The sequence below is a fragment of the Rhinoderma darwinii genome, chromosome 3 (genome assembly GCF_050947455.1).
Source record: "Rhinoderma darwinii isolate aRhiDar2 chromosome 3, aRhiDar2.hap1, whole genome shotgun sequence".
In the NCBI taxonomy this organism is placed as follows: Eukaryota; Metazoa; Chordata; class Amphibia; order Anura; family Rhinodermatidae; genus Rhinoderma; species Rhinoderma darwinii.
Window position 1 is genome coordinate 37,229,050 of NC_134689.1, and position 24,291 is coordinate 37,253,340.

The 24,291-nt window shown below is 41.1% G+C and overlaps 1 protein-coding gene across 3 annotated transcripts in view; it reads right to left on the bottom strand.

Annotated features, from left to right (window-relative positions):
- LOC142748894 (protocadherin-10-like) overlaps positions 1–22,192 on the bottom strand; it is a 79,741-nt gene extending 57,549 nt beyond the window's left edge. For all 3 annotated transcript variants that reach the window (XM_075856269.1, XM_075856268.1, XM_075856270.1), the window contains exon 1: positions 19,454–22,192. In XM_075856269.1, coding sequence (XP_075712384.1) covers positions 19,454–21,967 — 2,514 coding nt within the window. In that variant the 5' untranslated portion in view covers positions 21,968–22,192. The remainder of the gene's footprint in view (positions 1–19,453) is intronic.
- Positions 22,193–24,291: the final 2,099 nt, after the last annotated feature.

The window sequence follows — 24,291 nt, forward strand, 5'->3', positions numbered from 1 at the left end:
TAACGCAAATGTGGCCATGGACACGCCAAAGCCAGTATTAATGCAATCATTTGTGCAAACCTACATAAATCAGGCACATAAATATGTGCATGTACTTCTAAATGACCCCATCAAGACTGCTGAGAAGAGTCTTCATATCTCCAAGGCATTATATGAGCAATTAATTGTATCAGGAAAAAAGATGTCGTGATTATATGCACATCAGATCTTTTATTTTTTTTTCTACAATGCCAAATCCTGATAACAGAAATTGTTCTAAAATCATAATGTTGCATTTAAAGCAGAAAAACATTCAGAAAACGAAGTGATTGCAATCAAAGTAGAATCTAGACAAACAAGTTATATAAATAATAGTGTCTGGATGAAATTGCATTATCTCCGTCTTAACCTAAAAGTGATGGAAAGAAATTAAACGTAATCAACAGCTGGAGTAACAAAGGTTGATCAGCCACGTGCCATTCCTTCTGTCTGCTCAATAGACCCTCGTATAGCAGAGCTGTCAACCTTGCTGCGCATCAGTCTGGTGGGTAACACTATGACATTGAAACCATTACAATAGGTCATGTAAAATAACAGGAAAACAGGTTCAGTGTTTAAGGCTTTAATATCGGACTTCATCTAGAATGAATAACATTTACTACAATAAATTACCCTCCACACGGAAATGTATTTATCTACTGGAATGAGGGTATTCATTAGCCAGGATAATTAGAGTAATTGCTTAGTGGATTAAAAGCGCTTTCTCGCAATTGACTTATATCAAATTGATGGGGGTCTGGCAGCTGGGACCCCAACCAATCTCAAGAACAAACAGGTGCTGGTCTGTGTTTTCAATAGAGAAGTGGTCGCTTTCTGGTTTAATTCAATACTGAGCGTGCTCAGCAACCCCTCCAGCGTGAATGGAGACTGGAACCTCTTTATTCTTCACATTAGCGTAGCCCCAGCTGCCGGACCTCCACTAACTTGACTACAGTTACTCTTCTGACCAGTGTGTGGGAACCCCCTCAAGGTTCAATGCACACGTTGCGTATTTTGCTGCGGAAAATATGCAGCAAAACCGTAGGAAGGCGTTTTCATGCTGTTGGTTTTGCTGCGTATCTCCCCAGAACTAGGGAGAAAGAATTTGCCAGCAAAATCGCGGGATAAATTAACATGCCGCGGTTTCGAAAATGCGCACCGCGTGTCAATTTATGTCCTGAAAAATACCGCAGCGTGGACATGTGATTCCCTGTAATCTCATTGCCTATGCTGGTACTGTATTATGCTGCCGTTTTGCTACACGCAAGCAAAACCGCACGGAATACGCAACGTGTGCATTCAGTCTAAGTCCGCCTTCACACAGAATTTTTGGGCAATTTAAATTGCATCAAAAAACGCTTCTAAAAATGATGTTAAAAAAAATACTTTTGCTAGCGGCATTTTTCATTTAGTGTCTATTTGTAAATGCTCTTTAGGGTATGTTCACACGCTTAACCAAAAACGTCTGAAAATAAGCCGTGTGAACATACCCTTACTATGACACTTTTGATGTCCTGCATAACATCTAGGGGAAAAGTCTAGGGGAAATAAGCCTGAAAAAACGCCATATCGAGAGCATGCTGCATTTAGAAAAAAACGCCACTGACAAGAAAATTGCTGCAAAACGCCACAAACCACAATGCAGTTGTATATAGTGCATTTTATATTCTACCATAGACTTTAAAGGCTATGTACACCTTCAAAAAAGTTTTTTGTTTTTTTAAGTATCAGTGTGATTGGTGAAACTTTCGATTTACTTTATATTAAAAATAATTTTTACTTTTTGAGACTCAGCTGCTTTGTATTCTGTATACAGAGCAGCTGTATCGTGTGCTAAGACCTGTATCCGTCAGGTCAGCGGGACTGACGGTTTCAGTGACAGACATGCAGGATCGAGCTGTTATCAATCATATCTATGTTCATAACTTAGATGTGATAGATAACAGGTGGATCCTGCGTGATCCGCTGACACTGAACCCGTCAGTGCCGCTGAACTGACGGTTTTAGGTCTTAGCACATGATACAGCTATTCTGTATACAAGGTACAAAACAGCTGCATCTCAAAAAGTAAAACAAATTTTTAATAAAATGTATTTAGAAAGTTGCACCAAACACACTGATTATTATTTTTTTATTAAAAAAAAAACTTTTTAAAAGGTGTACATAGCATTTAAAGTAACATCTGGCCTGACTAAGAAATGCATTAAAAAATGCAGTTAAAAATCCCACGAAAAATTCGCAAAAAATGCTGTGTTTGAATCCATTTTGATTTCTATCCTTTTATCTTTAAATTTTTTAGGGGCTATTCTATCTAGGCCTTATTCAGATTGTCACGTTCGGTCTGTAAAATACGGACCGTGTATTTCCCAGACTGACCACAGTTTAGGGAGCCGGGTCCTATAAACATAGTTATCTATGATGCTAGAAGCCCTTGCCTCCCCGCAGAATTACTGTCCCGTACTGTAATCATAGGAAAATTAAAGGGTTTGTCTCAATGAGAAATTCCTGTTTCCATAAACCTTATTAGGGAATGTGGACATGTGTTTGTCTGGGTTTCCTCCCCACACTGCAAAAAACCTACAGAAAGGGAACTCAGATTGTAAGCTCCCTGTCTAGCGGACCTGACCATTAATGTATTACATGGATGAACATTGCTGGACTGGCTTAATTTCAAAAAGGGATTGGCTACAACCCCTTTAAGAAATGGTACAGATCTCAGAATGTATTACATATGAACACTAATGACAGTGTATTCTACAGTATTGATCACCATGAAAGAGTGCCCCTGGTGGCCATATGGTACTGGAAAAGTTTCTCTAGGACTAACCAATCAAAAGCAGCAAAACAAAAACAACACTTAGGCCGGGTTCCCACGTAGTGTAAGCACTGTGGAATTTCCGCAACGGAATTCTGTGTGGAAATTTCGCAGCATTTACAGTAGCAGCAAAGTGGATGAGATTTAGAAAATCTCATGCCCACGCTGCAGAAAAAAACCGCAGCGTAAACGTTAATAAATTGACCTACGGTGCGGAATTTAATTCAGCTGCATGTCAATTTATGCTGCGTTTTCATTGATTTTCCGCTGCGGGTTTTCACCATTGAATTCAATGGGGATTCCTAACCCGCAACAGAAAGCCAAGCATTGTGACTTTTGCGGCGTGTTCGCAGCGATTACGCCGCAAAAAACCCGAACTACGGAAAAAAATCATACTTACCCAGAACGCCCTCTTTTCTCCTGCAGTCCGGCCTCCTGGGATGACGTTGCATCACATGTGACCGCTGCAGCCAATCACAGGTTGCAGCGTCACATGGCCTGCAACGTCATCCAGGGAGGCGGGAGCGGACGTCAGAGGAGGGAAGGGGTAAGTATGAACGGTTCTCTTCCACATTGGATATTCCGTTAAAAAAACTGCACCACAGTGATTTTTACTCAGCGTATACAACCCGACGGAACTCGGCCTTAAGCTCTATTTTGGCAAAGCACAGAAAGTAAACTTCTCCCAGTTGGACAGGCTGTGCCCCTGGCTAGTAGTTCTGTTTGTACACTACAATGTGAGGGAATGCAATCCATTTTGAGATAAAAAATGACTCCCATAAGCAGGGCCGATTCTAGCTTTTCTGCTTACATGAGGCGAAAATGAAAAACTCCTCCACCATAAAAATTCTAAGTAGGAAATCCTATTAGCCAACTGCTATTTGATCCCTCAGACTTGTAAATCTAAACTAAAATTTAACCCTGTTGAGGCCCCTTGTACAGGACTTCGTCCGTAATTACGGACCATAATTACGGTCCGTAATTACAGACGCATTTATTTACATGACTGACAGACACCTTCCCTTATATTTACGGGAAGGAGTCCGTGCCGTAGAAAGACGCCGCAAAAGATAGGACATGTCCTATTTTTTGCTATTTACGGACTGTGCTCCCATACTTTATATGGAAGTATGGCCCGCAAATGCGGGTGGCTGTCTGTGGCCGATTACGGGCATGGTCGTGTGGATGGGGCCATGAGAGTTAATACATTTTTATACCAGCAGGAAATGATATAAAATAGAAAATCAAACAATACTCACCTGTTAACTCCCCCGCTGCTTCAGCATCAATGGTCCCCCCCCACTCCTGCAGCGATTAGGTCACGTGACCACTGCAGCCAATCAGAGACCTCAGCGGTCACATGCTATACATGAAAGTATCATTGCTGATTCCAGCGATTGGCTGCAGCTGTCATCTAAACAATAAACGAGACATCATCGCTGCAGGAGCGGCGGGTATAACCGGAGCATTGACGCTGGAGCAGCAGCAAAATTTAAAAGGTGAGTAATCTGCCTTTGTTTTATAATATTTACTGCAGGCTGACTCCTGCAGAATCAATGCAGGCAGGAGTAGCGGGACATGTCCTGCTGAGATAAAGCTCCATCTTCAATACGGTAGCCCCACCCAATCATACAGCTAAGCTCCACCCCTTTTTGGTGCTTCTACTCACTACTGAGGGCAGAAAAGCCCCCATCCCTCCCTTACGACCTTCATGTCCCTGTGCAGCTGCTCTGCACTATTTACTCAATCCTCCTTTTCCCTGATGTATTCCCTGCCGCTGATTTAAAATTAAGTCCGGCAGCTCCATTGATTGACTCCAGCAGCAGCAGCTAACATTACTGGCACGTCAAGTGCAAGTCCAGTGTAAGTAGTGTTAGCTGCTGTTGGAGTCACGATCTTAATTTTCAGAGTTAGCGGCAGGGAATGTATCAGGGAAGAGAAGGATTGCATAAATAGTGCAGAGCAGCTGAAAACCATGTGCCTCTGCTGCACTTAGAAGCGGGCGTGTCCTGCCCACGCTAAAACACTGCACGTTGCCGCCTGAGGTGAGGTGCTCATCTCGCCTCATGGCAGAAACGGCCCTGCCCATAAGGGGAGTAGACCCAGATTGCTAAGAAACTGCACCACAAGCAGTGCTCTCTGTAAGCTCTGAGCTCTCGAAAGAAAAGAGTTTAAAGAGGCTCTGTCACCAGTTTAATACTGCTCTATCTCCTACCTAATCTAACAGGCGCTTTGATGTAGATAACTATTGTATTTTTGTTTATTTTTTGAAAAACTTAAATTTTTGACCAAGTTATGAACATTTTAAGATTTATGCAAATTTGTTCTTAATGCCCAACGGAGCGTTTTTTTTACTTTTTTTTTTACAATGCCCACTTGGCGAAAAGTAAAAAAAACACCCAGTTGGGCATTAAGAACAAATTTGCATAAATCTTAAAATGTTCATAACTTGGTCAAAAATAAAAGTTAAAAAAAACAGTAGATATCTACATTAAAGTGCCTATTAGATTAAGTAGGAGATAGGGCCATTATAAACTGGTGACAGAGCCTCTTTAAAAAACACATTCTTCAAAGTGCCCAACAGCAGCTATTTTGTAGGTTTTGGAATTTTTAACTCATCGAGAGCAAACAGCTTAGAGGAAACCGTAACCACAAGTCACTCGCTGCTCAAAACTCCCAATATACAGCTGTCCATAGAGTAGATTATCATGGTATAACTTTTGAAGGATGTTTCCTTAACACATTTGAGCACCTATGTTCCCTTCACAAAGAATAAATGAATGACCGCTTATAATAGCTTTGCCTTTGGAAAACAATAGTGTTCGATTACACCGCACATTGCATGGTAAGATCCTGCAAGTTTATCAAGTCCAGTCTATTCCACTGATCAAGAGGAAAGAGGAATAAAACCCCAGTGAGGTAGAAACCAGTGAAGCTTTCACAATGGATTCTCCTCAATAGATGACTATAAGAAGAGAGATGAAAGATAAAAACTGAGCCCCCATAAGATATGGACATCAATCACATTCAACAATGAAGTTACAGCTCACATTAATGATCTCTTCAAAAAAAAACATCTACTGTATCTAAATCCAGGGATTGTTCCTACTACTATTGTCAGGGAATATAGCATTATAACCATCACTTGGAAGAAGACGTGTGGGGAAAGAACACGCAGCTTTCCCTGAAAAAGTAACATCAGAAATTATAATTGGCTAGCAAATACATAATTGGTTTGGTATACCGATAGTAGAATGGCTTTGTAATAGGCCCAAATCTCAATCTGTTAATGCACATATAAAGCAGAAATGGAACATGAAAAATATGTAAATTATACATGTTTGTTTTCAAATTTAAAAGGGAACCTCCATCTTTGGAACCAATTCTACCCCCTTAAGGACACAGCCTGTTTTCCCCTAATGGACCAGGCCAATTTTTGCAAATCTTACATGTGTCACTTTATGCGATAATAACTTTGGAATGCTTTTATTTTTTTAAGCGATTCTGATATTTTTTTTTCTTGTGACCTATTGTACTTTAAGTTAGTGGTAAAATTTGGTCGATACATTCAGTGTTTATTTGTGAAAAATACCAAAATGTAGAGAAAATTTGCAAAATTTAGCATTTTTCTAAATTTAAATGTATCTACTTGTAAAACAGATAGTAATACCACCCAAAATAGTTACTAGTTCACGTTTCCCATATGTCTACTTTATGTTGGCATAGTTTTTTGAACTTTATTTTATTTTTCCAGGATGGTACAAGGCTTAGAACTTTAGCAGCAATTTCTCACATTTTTAAGAAAATTTCAAAAGCCTATTTTTTCAGGGACCAATTCAGTTCTGAAGTGGATTTGAGGGCCTTATACATCAGAACCCCCTATAAACCACCCCATTTTAAAAACTGCACCTCTCAAAGCATTTGGAACAGCATTTCAAAAGTTTCTTAACCCTTCTGGTGTTTCACAGGAATTAAAGCAATGTGGAGGTGAAATTGACAAATTTTTTATTTTTTTTGCAGAAAATCTGTTTAAATTAATTTTTTTCTTTTAAAACTGAAGGTTTTACCAGAGAAATACAACACCATATTTATTGCCCAGATTCTGCAGTTTTTAGAAATATCCCACATGTGGCTCTAGTGTGCTACTGGACTGAAACACCGGCCTCAGAAGCAAAAGGAGCACCTAGTAGATTTTGGGGCCTCCATTTTACTAGAATATATTTTAGGCACCATGTCAGGTTTGAAGAGGTTTTGCGGTGCCAAAACAGTGGAAACCCCCCCCCCCCCCCCAAAAAATACACCATTTAGAAAACTACACCCCTCAAGGAATTTATCAAGGGGTATAGGGAGCATTTTAACATCACAGGTTTTTTGCTGAATTTAGTAGAATTAGGATGTAAAAATTAAAATCTAAATTTTTTTCGAATAAAATGTCGAAATCTTTATTATTTACAAGGCATAATGGAGAAAAATCACCCCAACATTAGAAAAACGATTTCTCTCGATTATGGCAATACCCCATACGTGGTAATAAACTGCTATTTGGACACACAGCAGGGGTCAGAAGGGAAGGAGCACCATTTGGCTTTTGGAGCTCAAATTTAGCAGGAATGGTTTGCGGAGGCCATATCACATTTGCAAAGCCCCTGCGGGACCAAAACAGTTGAAACCCCCCAAAAGTGACCCCATTTGGGAAACTACACCTCTGAAGGAATTTATCAAGGGGTATAGTGAGCATTTTGACCCCACAGGTTTTTTGCCGAATTTAGTGGAATTAGGTAGTGAAAATTAAAATCGATGTTTTTTCTAATAAAATTTAGTTTTAGCTCCGATTTTTCCATTTTCACAATAGATAAAAGAGAACAAAGCACCACAACAGTTGTAATGTGAACTCTTCTGAGCACGGCAATACCGCGTATGTGGTGATAAACTGCTGTTTTAATTGATGACAGAGCTTAGAAGGGAAGGAGCACCATTTGGCTTTTGGAGCTCAAATTTTGCAGGAATAGTTTGTGGCGCCATGTCACATTTGCAAAACCCTTGAGGGACCAAATCAGTGGAAACCATCCAAAAGTGACCCCATTTGGGAAACTACACCCCTGAAGGAATTTATCGAGGGGTATAGAGGGCATTTTGACCCCACAGGTCTGAATTTAGTGGAATTATGCGTTGAAATTGAAAATTTATTATTTTCTGATAAAACGTAGAAATGTTCAATTTTTACAAGGAAAAAGGAGAAAAACACCCCAACATTTGAAAAGTAATTACTCCCGATTTCAGTAATACCCCACATGTGGTAATAAACTGCTGTTTGAACACACAGCAGGGCTCAGAAGAGAAGAAGCACCATTTGGCTTTTGGAGCTCAAGTTTTGCTTGAACGGTTTTCGGGTGCCATGTCGCATTTGGAATGCCCCTGAGGGACCAAAACAGTGGAAAACCCCCGAAAGTGACCCATTTGGGAAACTAAAGCCCTCAAGGAATTTATCGAGGGGTATAGTGAGCATTTAGACCCCACAGGTTTTTTGTGGAATTAGGCCGTGAAAATGAAGATCAACATTTTTTCCACTAAATTGTTGAAATTTTTCATTACAACAAGGGCAAAAGGAGAAAAAGCAGCCTAACATTTGTAAAGCAATCTCTCCTGAGCACGGTAATATCCCACATGTGGTCATAAACTGCTGTTTGGACACAGGGCAGGGTTTAGAAAAGGAGGAGCGCTACTTCGCATTCACATTTTGCTGGAATAGTTTTTGGGCGCCATGTCGCATTTGCAAACCCCCTGCCGGACCAAAACAGTGGAAACCCCCTAAAAGTGACCCCATTTTGGAAACTACACCCCTGAAGGAATTTATCAAGGGGTATAGTGAGCATTTTGACCCCACAGGCTTTTTGCTGAATTTAGTGGAATTATGCTGTGAAATTGAAAAGCACCCCAACATTTGAAAAGCAATTTCTCTTGATTATGGCAATACCCCATATGGGAGTCATAAACTGCATGTAGATTTTGCTGGATTGTTTTTTGGGCGCCATGTTGCATTTGCAAAACCCTGAGGTACCAGAGTACAGTGGAAGCCCCAAGAAGTGACCCCAATTTAGAAACTACACCCCTCAAAGCATTATCATTTGGCTGGACATATGACAGGGCTCAGCAGTGAAGAGCAACATGCGCATTTGAGGCCTATTTTGGTGATTTTCAGAGCATTGGCCCACAACTGCAGGACTCTGAGGTCAAATAGTAAAACAAACCCCCAAGTAGTGACCCCTATTTTGGAAACTACACCCATTAAGGCATTTTAAGGGGTGTAATGAGCATTTTGACCCCACAGGTGTTTTTTCATTAGAAATGAATGCGCAGAGTTAATGGTGCAAAAATTGCAATTTTCCACTGATATGCCATTTTAGTGCACAATATGTTGTGCCCAGTTTGGGCACGGTGTAGGGGTCAGAAGAGAGGGAGCGCAATTTGGCTTTCGGAGCGCAGATTTTGCTTGGTAGTAGTATTGTTTGGGGTTTTGTATTGCAAAGCTTTTTAATAAAATATGTTTGTATGTTTTATTTGTTGTCTGGACAGAAAGATAAATACAGAATTCTGCTGGACTTTAACCAGAGAGCAGTGCATTGTGGGAGCTCAGATGACAGTTACACAGTTAGGACTATGCTGTAAAGGGACATGTATTGGAAGCAGATATGAGTATGAATAGAGAAAACAACATCAAATAACTTGAAATAAAAACAAACAGTAAAGGAAAGTATTTGCAAATTGACTTAACTTCTTTGTGAAGTATTTTTGGCATATGTGCTGGGAGAGCTTCCAGTGCAATCACCCAAAATATCCATAGGGACCCATTTAGTTGGCATATGCCATAAGAGTGTCCTTTTGGCATACCACGGGCCGGTATGTGTAGGCAAAAAAAATATTCTCTGTACAGAATACCGAAGTAGACTGTATCGCACTCGCATGGTAGATTTTTTTTTTACTATGGTTTCCCATTGGTGGCGTATACCACTATCTGCCTATACAGTGTCATACATCACAGACTTCTGTAGGCGTTATAAATCTGTATTTTTTTTTTTCACTGTATAGAATAGAATATTAGGGTATGTGCACACGATGAGAGGCTTTTACGTCTGAAATGACAGACTGTTTTCAGGAGAAAACAGCTGCCTCGTTTCAGCTGTAAAAGCTCCTCGTCGTATTATGCGAGGCATCTGTGACGCTCGTAAATCTTGAGCTGCTCTTCATTGAGTTCAATGAAGAACGGCTCAAATTACGTTGCAAAGAAGTGCCCTGCACTTCTTTGCCGAGGCAGTCAATTTATGCGTCGTCGTTTGACCGCTGTCAAACGACGACGCGTAAATTACAGGTCGTCTGCACAGTACGTCGGCAAACCCATTCAAATGAATGGGCAGATGTTTGCCGACGTATTGTAGCCCTATTTTAGGCGTAAATCGAGGCATAATATGCCTCGTTTACGCCTGAAAATAGGTCGTGTGAACCCAGCCTTAGAATGTATTGTGTTGTGACTGTATATGGTGTTTTTTTTACAATGGGGTCCAAAACGAAGGGGGCTGTCTCTGGTGAGACAACCCCTTTAAAAAGTATCTTTTAGGGTCAATGCACACGATGCGTATTAGGGTATGTTCACACGCTTAACAAAATACGTCTGAAAATACGGAGTTGTTTTCAAGGGAAAACAGCTCCTGATTTTCAGCCGTTTTTTAATCACCAAGGATTTTTTACAGCCGTTTTTGGAGCTGTTTTTCCATTGGTTAATGAAACCGTCTCCAAAAACGGCTCAAGAAGTGACATGCACTTTTTATGCGCCGTTATTTGAAAATGAGGCTTAAACAGAACGCCGTAATTCCCATTGAAATCAATGGGCAGATGTTTGTTGGTGTTCTACTTCCGATTTTTCGGGCCATTTACATACCCTAACGTGCGGTTTTGCTGTGCGTATTTGCGTGCGGCAATACTGCAGCGTAATATAGTACCAGCATAAAAGATGAGATTCCAATGAATCTCATATCCACGCTGCGGTACTTTTCAAGACGTAAATTGACTCGCGGTGCAAATTTTTTAAACCGTGGCATGTCAATTTATCCCGCAATTCTGTTTGCAAATTCTTTCCCTGTTGTTCTACAGAAATATGCAGCAAAACCCGAAGCATGAAAAAAAACGCTGTAATTTCCAATCGAATTTCTTGCGGTTTCCTGAGGTTTTGCTGCGTATTTTCCGCAGCAAAATACGCAACGTGTGCATGTAGCCATCACGTAATTTTTTGTCTTTTTATTTCCCTACAATGTATTTTTTAATGCCATTTTTAGGTTCCACATTCTGTGCTGATTAGATTAATTTCTTACTATATCTAACAGTGACTGGAACTCATTTTTCTGATACAGAGCAATAAAGCCTCTGCAAAGACTGAAATAAATTATAAAATTCTGGCTGCCTGCTACCACCACTAGGGGGAGTTTAGGAGCTTACTGCATTGTGTTTTATTATTGGTTTCTATGTTATACAGTATGCAGTAAACTCCTACACTACATCTGGTGGTGGCTGCAAGCAGCTAGAATTATAAATTGTAATTCTATTTCTACAGACATCTCTAATATCCCACTACATCCCAATGTGTAATCTCTACCTACTTCTCTGCTCCTTTCTGCCTGTTACATCATCTTCTCCAAGATTTCTTCCGCGCATCCCCCCATACCCACTGGATGTCACTACCCTAACACATTAACTATCTCCTACCATCCAGTCTTTCAGAAGCAACCTAAAACTCCCTCTTCAGAAAGGCTTACAACTTGCAAAAACCCTGTCTCCTCTACACCTCCTCTAAATGAGCAGCTGTTACCCTTACCTACTGTTCTTCACTTTCCCGTGTAGATTGGGCAGGACCCTCTTTCTTTCTGTACCAGTCAGCTGTCCAGTAAGCTTATGTTTATAGTACTGGTTTTATCACTTATTCATGTTATCTATTTACACCCCTCTGTAATTGATATGTACAATGTCCTATAAGTTAATGGGTCTTTAAACTAAATAATAAAATAATATACAAGGGATTTGGAGCTCTGAGTGACAAAAATGGAGCTCCGACTACTAGAAAGATATATTAAAAACATAATCAGCAAAGAGGAAAATCATATTCCCCAGTAGCATTTCCCAATTATATTGAATTCTGGCCAGTTATTGAAACATTTTTATTGCTAAATGTGCTGAAACTTTTTCTTCTACTGCCCAAAGTTCCTTATTTTCATTAAAACAGAAAATGAGTAAAACTAAGAAAGTATAGAGAACAGTAACAAACTGGCTTTTTCCCATCAAATTGCTTGTGTCTTTGGAATTGGCCACATGGGAAAAATGTGTCTGCCAGCTAAACTGTGACCATATTAAATGGAACATTTGAACTCAAGTTTGCAGCTTGTCTGCCCTTCTAACGGTGGAGTTGAAAGGCAGCAAAATTCACATCAGTAGGACTCTTACTGATTGAAACTCAAGACATTTCTCAAATCTCCAAGGAAAGAAAACTTTGTGCATTTACGACTAGAAAAATTGCCAAAAATAGCGACGGCATGGAACAAAAAATAAACATAGCTGAGGAGATGAGTATAATAATAGTAATATAAATGCTAATGATTTCACTGATTAACTAATTAGGGGAAGTTCATTAGTACACATTATTTGTATTCCAATGGTATTGAATGTAATGCATATGACAGATCAGCTATGAGAATCCCTCCATTAATCCTCTTTTGTGTCAACGGGAAAAGACAATATTATAGCCGATTATCCTCAATTCGCACACGAGTTTTAAAATGGACACGGATACAGATAATATTTGTATTTTCTGTGACAATTCATACTTGACGTCGATTTAAATAGGTCATGTCTAATAGATCTATGTAGGTCATGGCATTTACTATTCTGCCAACCTGCCCACTTCAATAAATCTATATGCAGTTTGACAAGACGTCTACTAGGAGACAGTGATATCAATGATGAGCCTGATTGTTCTGAGAGCGGATCACTAGAGGGGATTAGTTAAATGGCAGCAATAAATATCTAAGATGTGTGTGTATCGTTGGGTGACTCATACGCCTCAGCAAGGACCTCCATGCAGAAAACATCTACCTGATTCAGTATCATAAGAGATATGAAAAAGGAGACCTCGCTGTAGGCAACATGTGATGCGTTAATATCAATCCAAGCCTCAAGAAGAAGGAGAACCTGCTTAGAATAAAGGTGTTTGCACTGAGCATTTTACCAAGTAAGATCAAGGAAGGCAAATAGAAGCAATTTCATTGCATTCCGTTATTACTATCTCTAGGTTGGAATTGCTATGTAAAACACCGAAACATTTCTAAAAATATTCCAAAAATCTGAAGCACGATAAACATATAAAGAGGTTTCTAAAGTTTTAACCATTCCAGATCAGCAACAGGGATCAAAAATTAAAGGGGTTATGCAGGGATCGTGTACTCCCAGCAGTATGTGAGTACACGCGATAATATACATTCTGGTCCCCCATCGCGCTGATTCTTAGATTTTTCATAGTTTTTTTATAGCGTTGCCGGGGGACCGGAAGTTTAGTTGCACAGCCTTCTTTGATGACGATAGGACTCATCACGTGACCAACCCCGCTGTACTCCATGTACTCACTGTACTACTGCTCCTGATTGTACATGTAGTACAGCGGGGTCAGTCACATGACGTAGAGTCGTATCGTCATCAAAGAAGGCTGTGCAACTAGACTTCCGGTCCCCCCGCCAGCGCTATAAACATCTATGAAAAATTCAGAATCAGCGCGACGGGGGACCGGAATGTGTATTAGCGAGTGTACTCACATTCTGCAGTGAGTATACACTGCTAATAAATTTTAGTCCCCGCATAACCCCTTTAATTAATCACCTAAACTATGCTAACCTGTAACAGACAGCTTCAATTCTAAATTGTAAAGACAAAGAATAACAATAGCGGTAAAAACTACATTTACATGTTATCAGATACTACATCCATGTGCATACGACTTTAGGCAAACCCATAGATATCGGGTAGTATATTGTATAGTATAACTTTTTAATTTTTTTTTAAATTTATTTTTAATTATGGGTTGTTAGCAGGTAGAGGTATCTAAAGATATAACAGGAAAGCAGAACAATTCAAATCCTATGTGCCTTCCCTACCAGCCCGGTCAGCAGACTACAGACTATTCAATGACATTTAAAGGCTATACAGTCTATAGACTACAGCAGAGGGTCCCAATCTTTTGTAGGTTGTGAGCCATTGAGGTGGTATTCAGCTGCAATGAGTATTAAAAGTGAAAAAGTCTATTAAAGATATGACCAAGTTATATGACTCTTACCCAAGTGTTAACTGCCAATTATATGGTTTTGACCCTAGTGCCAAGTTCTAGTAATGCCATGAACCCCCTGGTACTGTATGTGCACAACATTACCTGCAGCTGCCGATAGACGGTTAGCCAGATGGAGGGGCTCCAGGACTACTGTACATGTGGCTCCTGAGCCACTACTTGGACTACAGTAATAAACCGCAGTCTACAGTTTACTGGAAGATGCTTAAGCAACAATGATGGATCTGAGATTTTTCAGCTACTCTGTCTTATTTCTAGGTCGCTACTACTCTTCATAGGAGAAAGTGGCTTAGCAATTGCTAGTTATGCATTACCCTTATATTTTATGTAAAGTTCCCCAAATCTGACATGATAATTCAGTATAAAATCATTTTAAAACACAAGCCATAAGAACAGACATATGACAAATGACGCAGAAACCCACTCTTTTAGCTGGACATACACATAAGATATCTGTTGGACGAAAACTTGTTTGGACGAGAACTGTACCCCCCCCGCCCCTCTCGACCTCCCCATATGCTGGGGATAAGGAAACAAGTCACTGCAAGACACTTCTGACAACGGCTCTTCTGGGACATCAAAGGATCGGGCATGTTGAAATCCAGCATGACCGATTCTTGTCTCCCCCAACATCTGCCAAACAGAGCCACAGTCAGTAGGCCCCTATACACATCAGATTGTTGGTGGATCCCGAGATTAATTGGGTAATCCAATTTCATACAATTATGCCAAACCCACAGGATATTACATAAATGTCCCCCTTCTAGAACAAGGCCCTCTGACCCCCATCTTACCTTCTCCACTGTCCCTGGGCTCTCCACACTGAGTTACAAGCTGGCTGTGGGTGCAAAAACAACCTAAGGCTATGTTCACACGGAGTATTTTGGGGGAGGAATATCTGCCTCAAAATTCCGTTTGGAACTTTGAGGCAGATATTCCTCTCCCTGCACGCCGATTTTCGCAGCAATTATCGCGCCGTTTTTCGCCCGCGGCCATTGAGCGCCGCGGGCATAAAACAGCGAGAAATACGCTTTCTCCTGCCTCCCATTGAAGTCAATGGGAGGTCAGAGGCGGAAGCGCCCGAAGATAGGGCATGTCGCTTCTTTTTCCCGCGAGGCAGTTTTACTGCTCGCGGGAAAAAGACGCCGACGCCTCCCATTGAAATCAATGGGAGGCGTTCTCGGGCCGTTTTTGCCGAGTTTTCCGACGCGGTTTCCGCGTCAAAAAACTCGGCAAAATACCCCGTGTGAACATAGCCTAAGGGTTTGTTCACGCAAAGTTTTTTGCCGCGGAAACCGTGGCAAAAAGTGGCCGAATTCATTTCAATGGGAGGCGGAGGTCGTTTTTCTTCCCGCGAGCGGTAAAAAACGCTCACGGGAAAAAGTAGCAGCATGCCTATTCTTCGGGGGTTTCCGTCTCTGACTTCCCATTAACATCAATGGGAGGCAGAGAAAGCGTTTTTTGCAGCGCTTTATGCCCGCGGCACTCAATAGCCGTAGACGAAAAACGCAGCATAAAACGTGGCAAACAACGTGCAGATTTTTCTGCCTGAAAAAAACTCAGTGGGAGAAGGTAAGACGGGGGTCAGCGGGTATCGTTCTAGAGCTAGGTGCCCCATATCTATCGGACATTTATGGCAAATCCTGTGGATATTCAATAAACGTCCGAGATGGGAAAAACACCTTTAATCTATTGTGTTTGGGTACCATTCGTCTCATATTATGAAGCCCTAGTCTAAGCAGAGGTGCGGAGCTGTCCAAGGTGCTACTTTATATGTCACCTTTCCACATATGTTGACAGAACTCCAGAAACCAATACTGTATTTTCAAGGGTTTATAATACATTCTAAAACTCTGTAAAAATGCATTCATATTACAATCTGTAAAAATCCCCTATAAATAAAACATCCTCTTAAATATTTGTATTTTTATAATCAGCTAGTCATATATTGCAAATTAATGCTATAGACGAGCTGGCTATGAAAGTGAGACATCTGCCCATCCTTGGGACCCCCACAGTGCTTGGTGGGGTTCCAGTCATTTAGTCGCTTTTCAATTTTACAGCATGTTGCGAAATCTCTTTTGGAATTCTTCTGATCACTAAATGCACCCCAGATATCCCGGTGCATTGAACAATCGGTGGATCCGCCACAAATAATGTGCCATCTCTGGGAAGTTTATAGCCAGGAGAGAACCTAAGCGATAAGTAAGTATCAATACTGGGGCTACGTGGGCTGTGGATTTAGTTACCGGCAACATGTTGTAAAGGGATTATATAGGGTTCAAGTAATAGAGCACATATAGCCCTTATCAGAAATGCTTTCAGCTGTACATAGGGAGGATAGCCTCATTCTTTATATGTTCTGGTACAGGTGGCTTTCTGGACAGGATATGTCATAGCTCTGTATCTCATCCATAGAGACCCCCTATAGGGACAGAGCCTGAAATCAGCTCCTAGGGACTGAATTAAACACTACATATACTCTGTTATTTGAGCCCTATTAATATATAACTTTTTAACCCCTTCAAATGAGGAATGTCAGAGAAAGGCAGCTAGAAAAAAAAAAGGGTTAAAAGTCAATTTAATGTTACTGCTTATTCATTTTGAGATGGTTAATAATGTTGCATGGAACACACAGAACCCATTAACAGCTAGGCAATATTAGAGAAGTATTTACCCACTCCTCACCTGAGTTCAAGCCTTTTCTAGCACTGACAGCTAATTATTTTTTATCTAAGCAACATAGTCACAAAAGGTACAGTATAATAATATATTAAAATTATATATAATTAATTGTCAACTATTACACATGGTGTGTAAACGCAGTCTAATTAGGCCATTTTTTTAACGTAGGTTTAACCCTTTCATGTGTTCAGTGTTTTATTATATTTGTGAACCAGTAATAACAAGGCCAACATTTCTCAAGTAGATGAAGGAACTTTTGCAGAAAGGGGGGGGTGAAACTAATTTGTGTGAATAAACTATTTTATCTTTCCTTCTTGAGCTTGTTAATACTAACATTGCCTGTGTTTTTATATCGGTATCTAGGAGTTTCCTTATGAAATATTGCCATCTGGTGGTTGTCTTAGCAAACTACAATGTACTTAGATCTTGCCTTCCTTTGTGCTTATATTCAGCATGAAATTAACAGATAGCAAGTGGATCAGAGAAAATAAGATCATAGCAGGAGATTATGGGCTGCGATTCTAGAATGACAACACCTGGCACCAGTAGTGGCAACCAAGATCAGTCATGAGACTGACACAGCCCAGTGATGACTGCTGCCCAGGATCCATATGTTTGCTCCATTCAGATATTATATGTTATTTTCCGGTTGGATTCATTGTTGTCACAACTGTCAACGACTTGGTTTAAAGATCTATTGTAGTGCTAATAGGAGCCCCAGGGAGAAGCGAGAATCTCTCCTGAGCCACAGGTTGAGTGCCATTGGACTCCTATGTGACAGATAAGAGGAGACAGCACATCCTTCTCTTGGTCAGGAATTGTGATTAGAGATGAGCGAATCTTTAAAAATTATTTTTTTTCCATTGATTCTCCATCAGCCTGTGAAACGCAGACTTGGAGAATTCTCCCATCTTACAAGTATTTAAAAAAAAAAAAAAAGCTTTGTTATTCTCCAAGACCTGGCCAATTAATTCTACCATCCTCAATTATGAAATATTATATTATACTATGAATCGGGATATACATAGATGAGTGTTCTTGACCATCAAATTCATATAGAGAAAGGTCGATTTTATATATATATATATATATATATATATATATATATATATATATATATATATATATGTAGATCTATATAGATAGATAGATAGATAGATAGATAGATAGATAGATAGATAGATAGATAGATAGATAGATAGATAGATAGATAGATAGATAGATAGATAGATAGATAGATAGATGGATGGATAGATAGATATCCATATTTTTGGGGGATTTCATATATATCTATAGATAGATAGATAGATAGATAGATAGATAGATAGATAGATAGATAGATAGATAGATAGATAGATAGATAGATAGATAGATAGATAGATAGATAGATAGATAGATATCCATATTTTTGGGGGATTTCATATATATCTATAGATATATATAGATATCTATTAATATGTATAGCGCTCTGTCTTGAAGCGATGATGTGTGCGGTGTTCTTGTCACAGTAACCTTGGAGCACAATAGCCCCGCTAAGCTTTTTATTTCCTAATACATATTACAATGCATTTATTCCCAGCAGCACAAGCAGCAGCCACTGGTGCTTTGTTAATCTTGAGAGTGTCTGTATAAGAAAGACATATGTACCCCCAGCCCCGGTGCTCTGCATAGTAATGGTGCCCCCGTCTCCCCCAGCATAGCAGATAATACACTATTGGGAGGATCTCTAGACTCGGCGATCAGTGATTCACAGCTCTCAGACACTGATTTCATGTGTCACACGTAAAGCAATGACAACACAGCCATCGAACAGATCCATTTGGTCCATCCTGAAGGACGCCCTTGGAGTTAGAACAGAATAATTGTAAGACATAAATTACACACTCAGGATGGATCTGGGGACACAGAGAAGATGTTCTATAAATGCCCTTGGAAGCAGATGAGGAATACATGAGCAGGGGCTGCATGCACTGACATAGTCATACTGCTCCTAATAAAGCCCGCACAACGCTGGAGCTCTGTAATGAAATCATTATTTCCAGCAGTTCCATTAAGTAAAAAAAAAAAAACATCCACTGAAGATTTTCCTTCCACACAGGTGATTAATTCACCAGCATGATAGATATGGGGAGCTAAGGGGCTCTTCATTGCTGGTCATGTCTAGCCTACCAGTAACCCTTTGCTCACTGCATATAAGAGGCACCCTTAAAGGGACAGTAAACCTAAAGTCTGCCAAAATCTTAACAACAGAGCTCCTAATATCGTTCACAAATATGTATGGAATTATTTCCGATCTGGGGATATTTCAGATAGAGTAGGGATCATGTTTTTGTACTTTCTGTCAGTAATCCCATTGAACAACACTACACACTGCCTTTCCACACAACACTAGGTTGCATTCACCTGCACAGCAAATACAGAGAAGATTTTAGGTTGACTGTCTCTTTAAGATACAAGGCACGCCTGCTGATCTGAGCTCAAGCCTGCTAGAAGATACAGAGGATTGTGAACCTGCACCATAGAGAAAGCGCAGCATATTTCCAATTTAACCCGTCATTTACCTCATTGACTGCATTGTTTACAGCTGGGGGGTGCTGTCCACCTTTTCCCGGGACTGTTTTTTCTGGGATTTTCTCATTGTTTTGTGTGGTTGTTGAATTATAAGGTTTAAGGAACATGAAGTCACTCTTGGCTGACTCTGGGGTCAGACACACTTTGTAACAGTAGTTTTGGGGACCACTCCCTGAAGACTCCATACAGTTGGTTTGAACTTTATTCCCAGATGAGATCTGCAGGTTGATATTTGAGTTCTTAAATACATCTCCTGAAGAAGAAGACCTCATGCAGCAGCAACAGGTAGGGATGGAGGAGCACTTGTAATCCCGCAGGGACAGTCTGTCTTTGTGACATTTAATGACTGTGAGGACAATTATAGCCACTAGGAATGTAAAGGACACAGAGCCAAGGGACACTATTAAATAGAGAGTTAGAGAGGAGGTGGTGGAGGGGTCTGAATTTAAAGGCAGATCATTCAATTCTGATGGGGTCTCAGGGATGTTGTCCACCACAGTCAACACTATAGAGACAGTGGTGGACAGTGATGGTTGGCCATTGTCTCTGACTTGGATCAAGAGTCTGTGTCTTGTAGCATCCTTGTCCCCCAGAGCTCTTATAGTCCTCAGCTCCCCTGTATATAAGGCAATGCTGAATAAGGTAGAATCAGTGGCTTGGAGTATCTGATAGGAAAGGCGAGAGTTCTGGCCAGAGTCGGCATCCATGGCTGAGATCTTGCCCACCAAGTAGCCAGGATCTGCATATCTTGGCAGGACCTCTGTAGCCACAGTGCCATTCTTGGGTAAAGGTGACACAATCACAGGGACATTGTCATTCTGGTCCAGAATGAAGACATTGACTGTAACATTGCTACTTAATGGAGGGAAGCCCGCATCCTGAGCCTGTACTCTGATCTGGAAGTTACGGATCTGCTCATAGTCAAAGGAGCGCAGGGCATAGATGTTGCCACTGTCCGAGTTGATGGACACATAGGTGGACACTGGCATGCCCTGGATCTGACCCTCCATGATCGAGTAGGAGAGGTAGGAGTTCTGGTTGGAATCGGGGTCCAGGGCAATGACTGAGCAGATAGAAGCCCCCGGTGGGTTATTCTCGATCACATACACAGTGTAGGAAGGCTGCACGAACGTGGGGATGTTGTCATTGATGTCCGTCACTTGGACGGTGATGATTTTCTTGGTCATTAGTGATGGAGAACCAAAGTCCCTGGCACTGATGGTGATGTTGTACTCGGGCACAGCCTCCCGGTCCAGGACCTCGGTGGTCACCAGGGTGTAGTAGTTCTTGTAGGATGAGTGCAGTTGGAAGGGGACGTTTTTGGGGATATCACAGTTGACGTCCCCGTTGTCTCCAGAGTCCCGATCCATGACGCTGATGACAGCTATGACTGTCCCTGGAGGGGCATCCTCCATGACTGGTGTGGACACCGAGGTGAGGATGACTTCTGGGGCATTGTCATTGACATCCAGCAGATTCAGCAGTACCCGGCAGTGCACCGCCACAGCGGAGGGACCCCGGTCCTTGGCTTGTATATACAGCTCATACAGATTGGACTTTTCATAGTCCAAAATCCCTTTAACCCTCACATTACCGCTGCGGGGCTCCACCATGAAAAGATCCCTTACCTTCTGCGGTGCATGTCCACTAAAAGTGTATTCTATTTCCCCATTGGTGCCCTCGTCTAAATCCGTGGCATTTAGCTTGATGACCAGGGTCCCCCTTGGCACATTTTCCTGTAAACTGACCCGGTAAAACGTCTGGTCAAAGGTGGGCACATTATCATTGGCATCCAGAACACTTATTATAATCACAGCGGTACCGGATCGCTCAGGGATCCCCCCGTCCAGGGCTGTGAGGAGGACGCGATGAGTCTTCTGCTGCTCCCGGTCTAAGGGTCTCTCCAAAACCAGCTCTGCAAATTTGCTTCCGTCGCTCCTGCTCTGCACCTCCAAGGAGAAGAACCCGTTAGGACTGAGCTTATAGGTGCGCAGGGAGTTGGTGCCCACATCGGGGTCCTGGGCACTCTCCAGCGGGAAGCGGGCACCAGGAGCTGCAGACTCGGTCACCTCCAGCACATAATCGTGCCATGGAAAGCTGGGTGCGTTATCATTGATATCCATAATCTCCACCTCTACCCTATAGAGCTCCAGGGGGTTCTCCATCACCACCTGCAAGTGCAGCGAACACACCGGCTGGAACTCACAAACTTCTTCCCTGTCTATCTTCTCATTCACAAACAAAATCCCATTCTCCAGGTTCACCTCCAGGTGCTGCTTGTTGCTTCCAGACACGATCCTGAAGCGCCGAGATGACAGCTTGGAGATATCTAAGCCCAGGTCCTCTGCGATGTTCCCAACAAAAGCCCCATGGTCCAGCTCCTCTGGGACTGTGTATCGGATCTGGCTGGAAGCAGGGACCAGGCAACAAGTGAGTAGTAAAGGCAGGAGAACGTGTGCAGACCATGGTCCTCTCCTCATATCCCACCACCACCACCACCACATCTCCACTGCTGCTGAGGATCTTCTCTGAGCACCGGTCAGACCTAATGCAACTCAACAAATCCTCAGGCAAAAAAAAAAAATCCTCCTCCAGCTCTATCCTCTGTCACTGGGGAACCTGGCTCCAGCCAAGATCTCCTAATCCAATCTGATAGCAGAAAATCGGAGGCTCTTTGCTAAATGTGAGGATCTTGCTACATAGACTTGTGTTTCTTCAATATACTTTCAACAATCCCCCCTCCCTCCCCAGCTCCCCAGTCAGTCACCCCTCCCTAACTATTTTCATTTTAGAAGAGGGTTGAGGGAAGGGAGGGATCCAAATTCCCATTTACAGCTTCTGTATTGGTGGACAGAGACATAGTGAACTGAGAGCTGCAGTTTACAGCTGTTGTGCTTAACCCCTTGCACACCGAGGGATCGTTGACTTAAGATGTGAATTGCATTAGCAATCTTTATCCCTGGCAGAGCTCTGGTACAGTGCTGTGCTGTCTAATGATCCTAAAAAGTAGTGTCATAAATACATAGAAGCAAACCTAATGCCATCACCACTATGTCTAGCAAGACTATACAGGAATGGATGTGTGACAATGACAATGAGCACATTAGTAGTCACCTCATCACAGCTACAGAAGAAAGAACATTTCCAAGTTCATTGTTACCCTGTGACAGCCACACCAGCCAAGAAGGTTTTATCACACCTATAGGAAATGAATAAATGAGATTGTGTGTTTACTTCTATGGAATATGTAGGTGCTCAATAAATAAAATTATTATGGTAATTGTATCTGAGCCTAGACTTTACTTGTTTCAACCCTTTGTGTCCTGGATCACAGCACCCTGCCTTGTAGTAAAGCAGACCTGGCTATTGACGTAATGTATTTTTCCTAAAACTAATGCTGTATAGTCATTTTTGGCCGCTGAAGAAATGAAGTGTCCTATAAATGTAGCGATTCATCATAACAATACAAATAACTTTGTACACTGTGTAAACTAAAAATCCATAAACGTTGTGTATCTCTGTAATTTATTGTTCAGAACTTGTAAGCGAGTCAAATAAATCAGGTTATAATCAATAATCAATAAAAAAAAATGTACAGCACGTCCAATACATTTTCCTAATGATTCAAAGATTAAGTTGATCACATTCAATCCAGAGAAGCAACAGTTATTAGAACAAGGGCTTATTATTGATTTATTGTATATAATCTAGGGGGCATATGGACTTCACAGACCCACTGTTATTAGCGAGAGTGGCATACATTCTAGAGGTCACAGTGCCACCATGTATTTCATGGTCACCCCTTCATAACAGCTAATTGATGGGGTAACAGCAGTGATGAATATCTGATCACTAGGGGGCAGCATTTAGAAGTAGGTTTTAGGAGCGGATACTAATATATTAGGGTATTGGGTAAACAGCAATTCCCTATTATAATTATTATTTTTATCATTAATATTGGAAGAGAATTGCTCTGATAACAGTCTGAGTCAGTTTCTGTCAAGAAAGACATAGATTAATTGAATTCCCCATTGCTACTGGTTAAACCATATAAGTATATATAGGAAAAAATTTATTTATGCATTAGCCTAATATATTAATGTAGGTTTTACAAACCTATAATCAATGTGTTAGCGCTATGAACATGCAAAGGTAATAAACTGACATGTTTAGCATTAATGCTCATGTTTTAAGTCATAAACTGACTGGGTTTATTGGATGCATACATAGCCATCCTGCATGTTTAGTCCATCAGTCAGGAGATTTGCTATAGAAAGTGTCAGGAAGTGACAATGATGACATAACCTGAGTATCAAGATTAACCGGGGAGCCACTGATAATGTAATATCAATTCTGAACATGTTTCCAAGGTATATAGAATGTGTGATTTATGGGCAAATGAAGAATTCCATATGCCCCAATAGCCACAACGGAGAATTGCTACAATGAGATTATTTTACATTGAAGTACCTGATGCATTCTTGCATTACATGAAAGACCCATTGACAACAATGGGCGTTGTGTAAGGCTTTACTTCCAGCAATGAGCTACCCCATTATCAGCTCTTCAATGAAGAAGAGGGGCTGAAATTGAACTTTAAACTGACACTCCGGGAATATACACAGCATTGATATAACACAGGGGTGGGGAACCTTTTTTCTGCCAAGAGCCATTTGGATATTTATAACATCATTCACGGGCCATACAAAACAATCAACTTAAAAATGAGCCTGCTATATTTGGTCAAACATTTAATTAACTCACCCCTAGTGTGATGTCTGGAACTGCTTCTCTTTGGTGAAGCGCGTGATGTTAGCCGGTATTGATG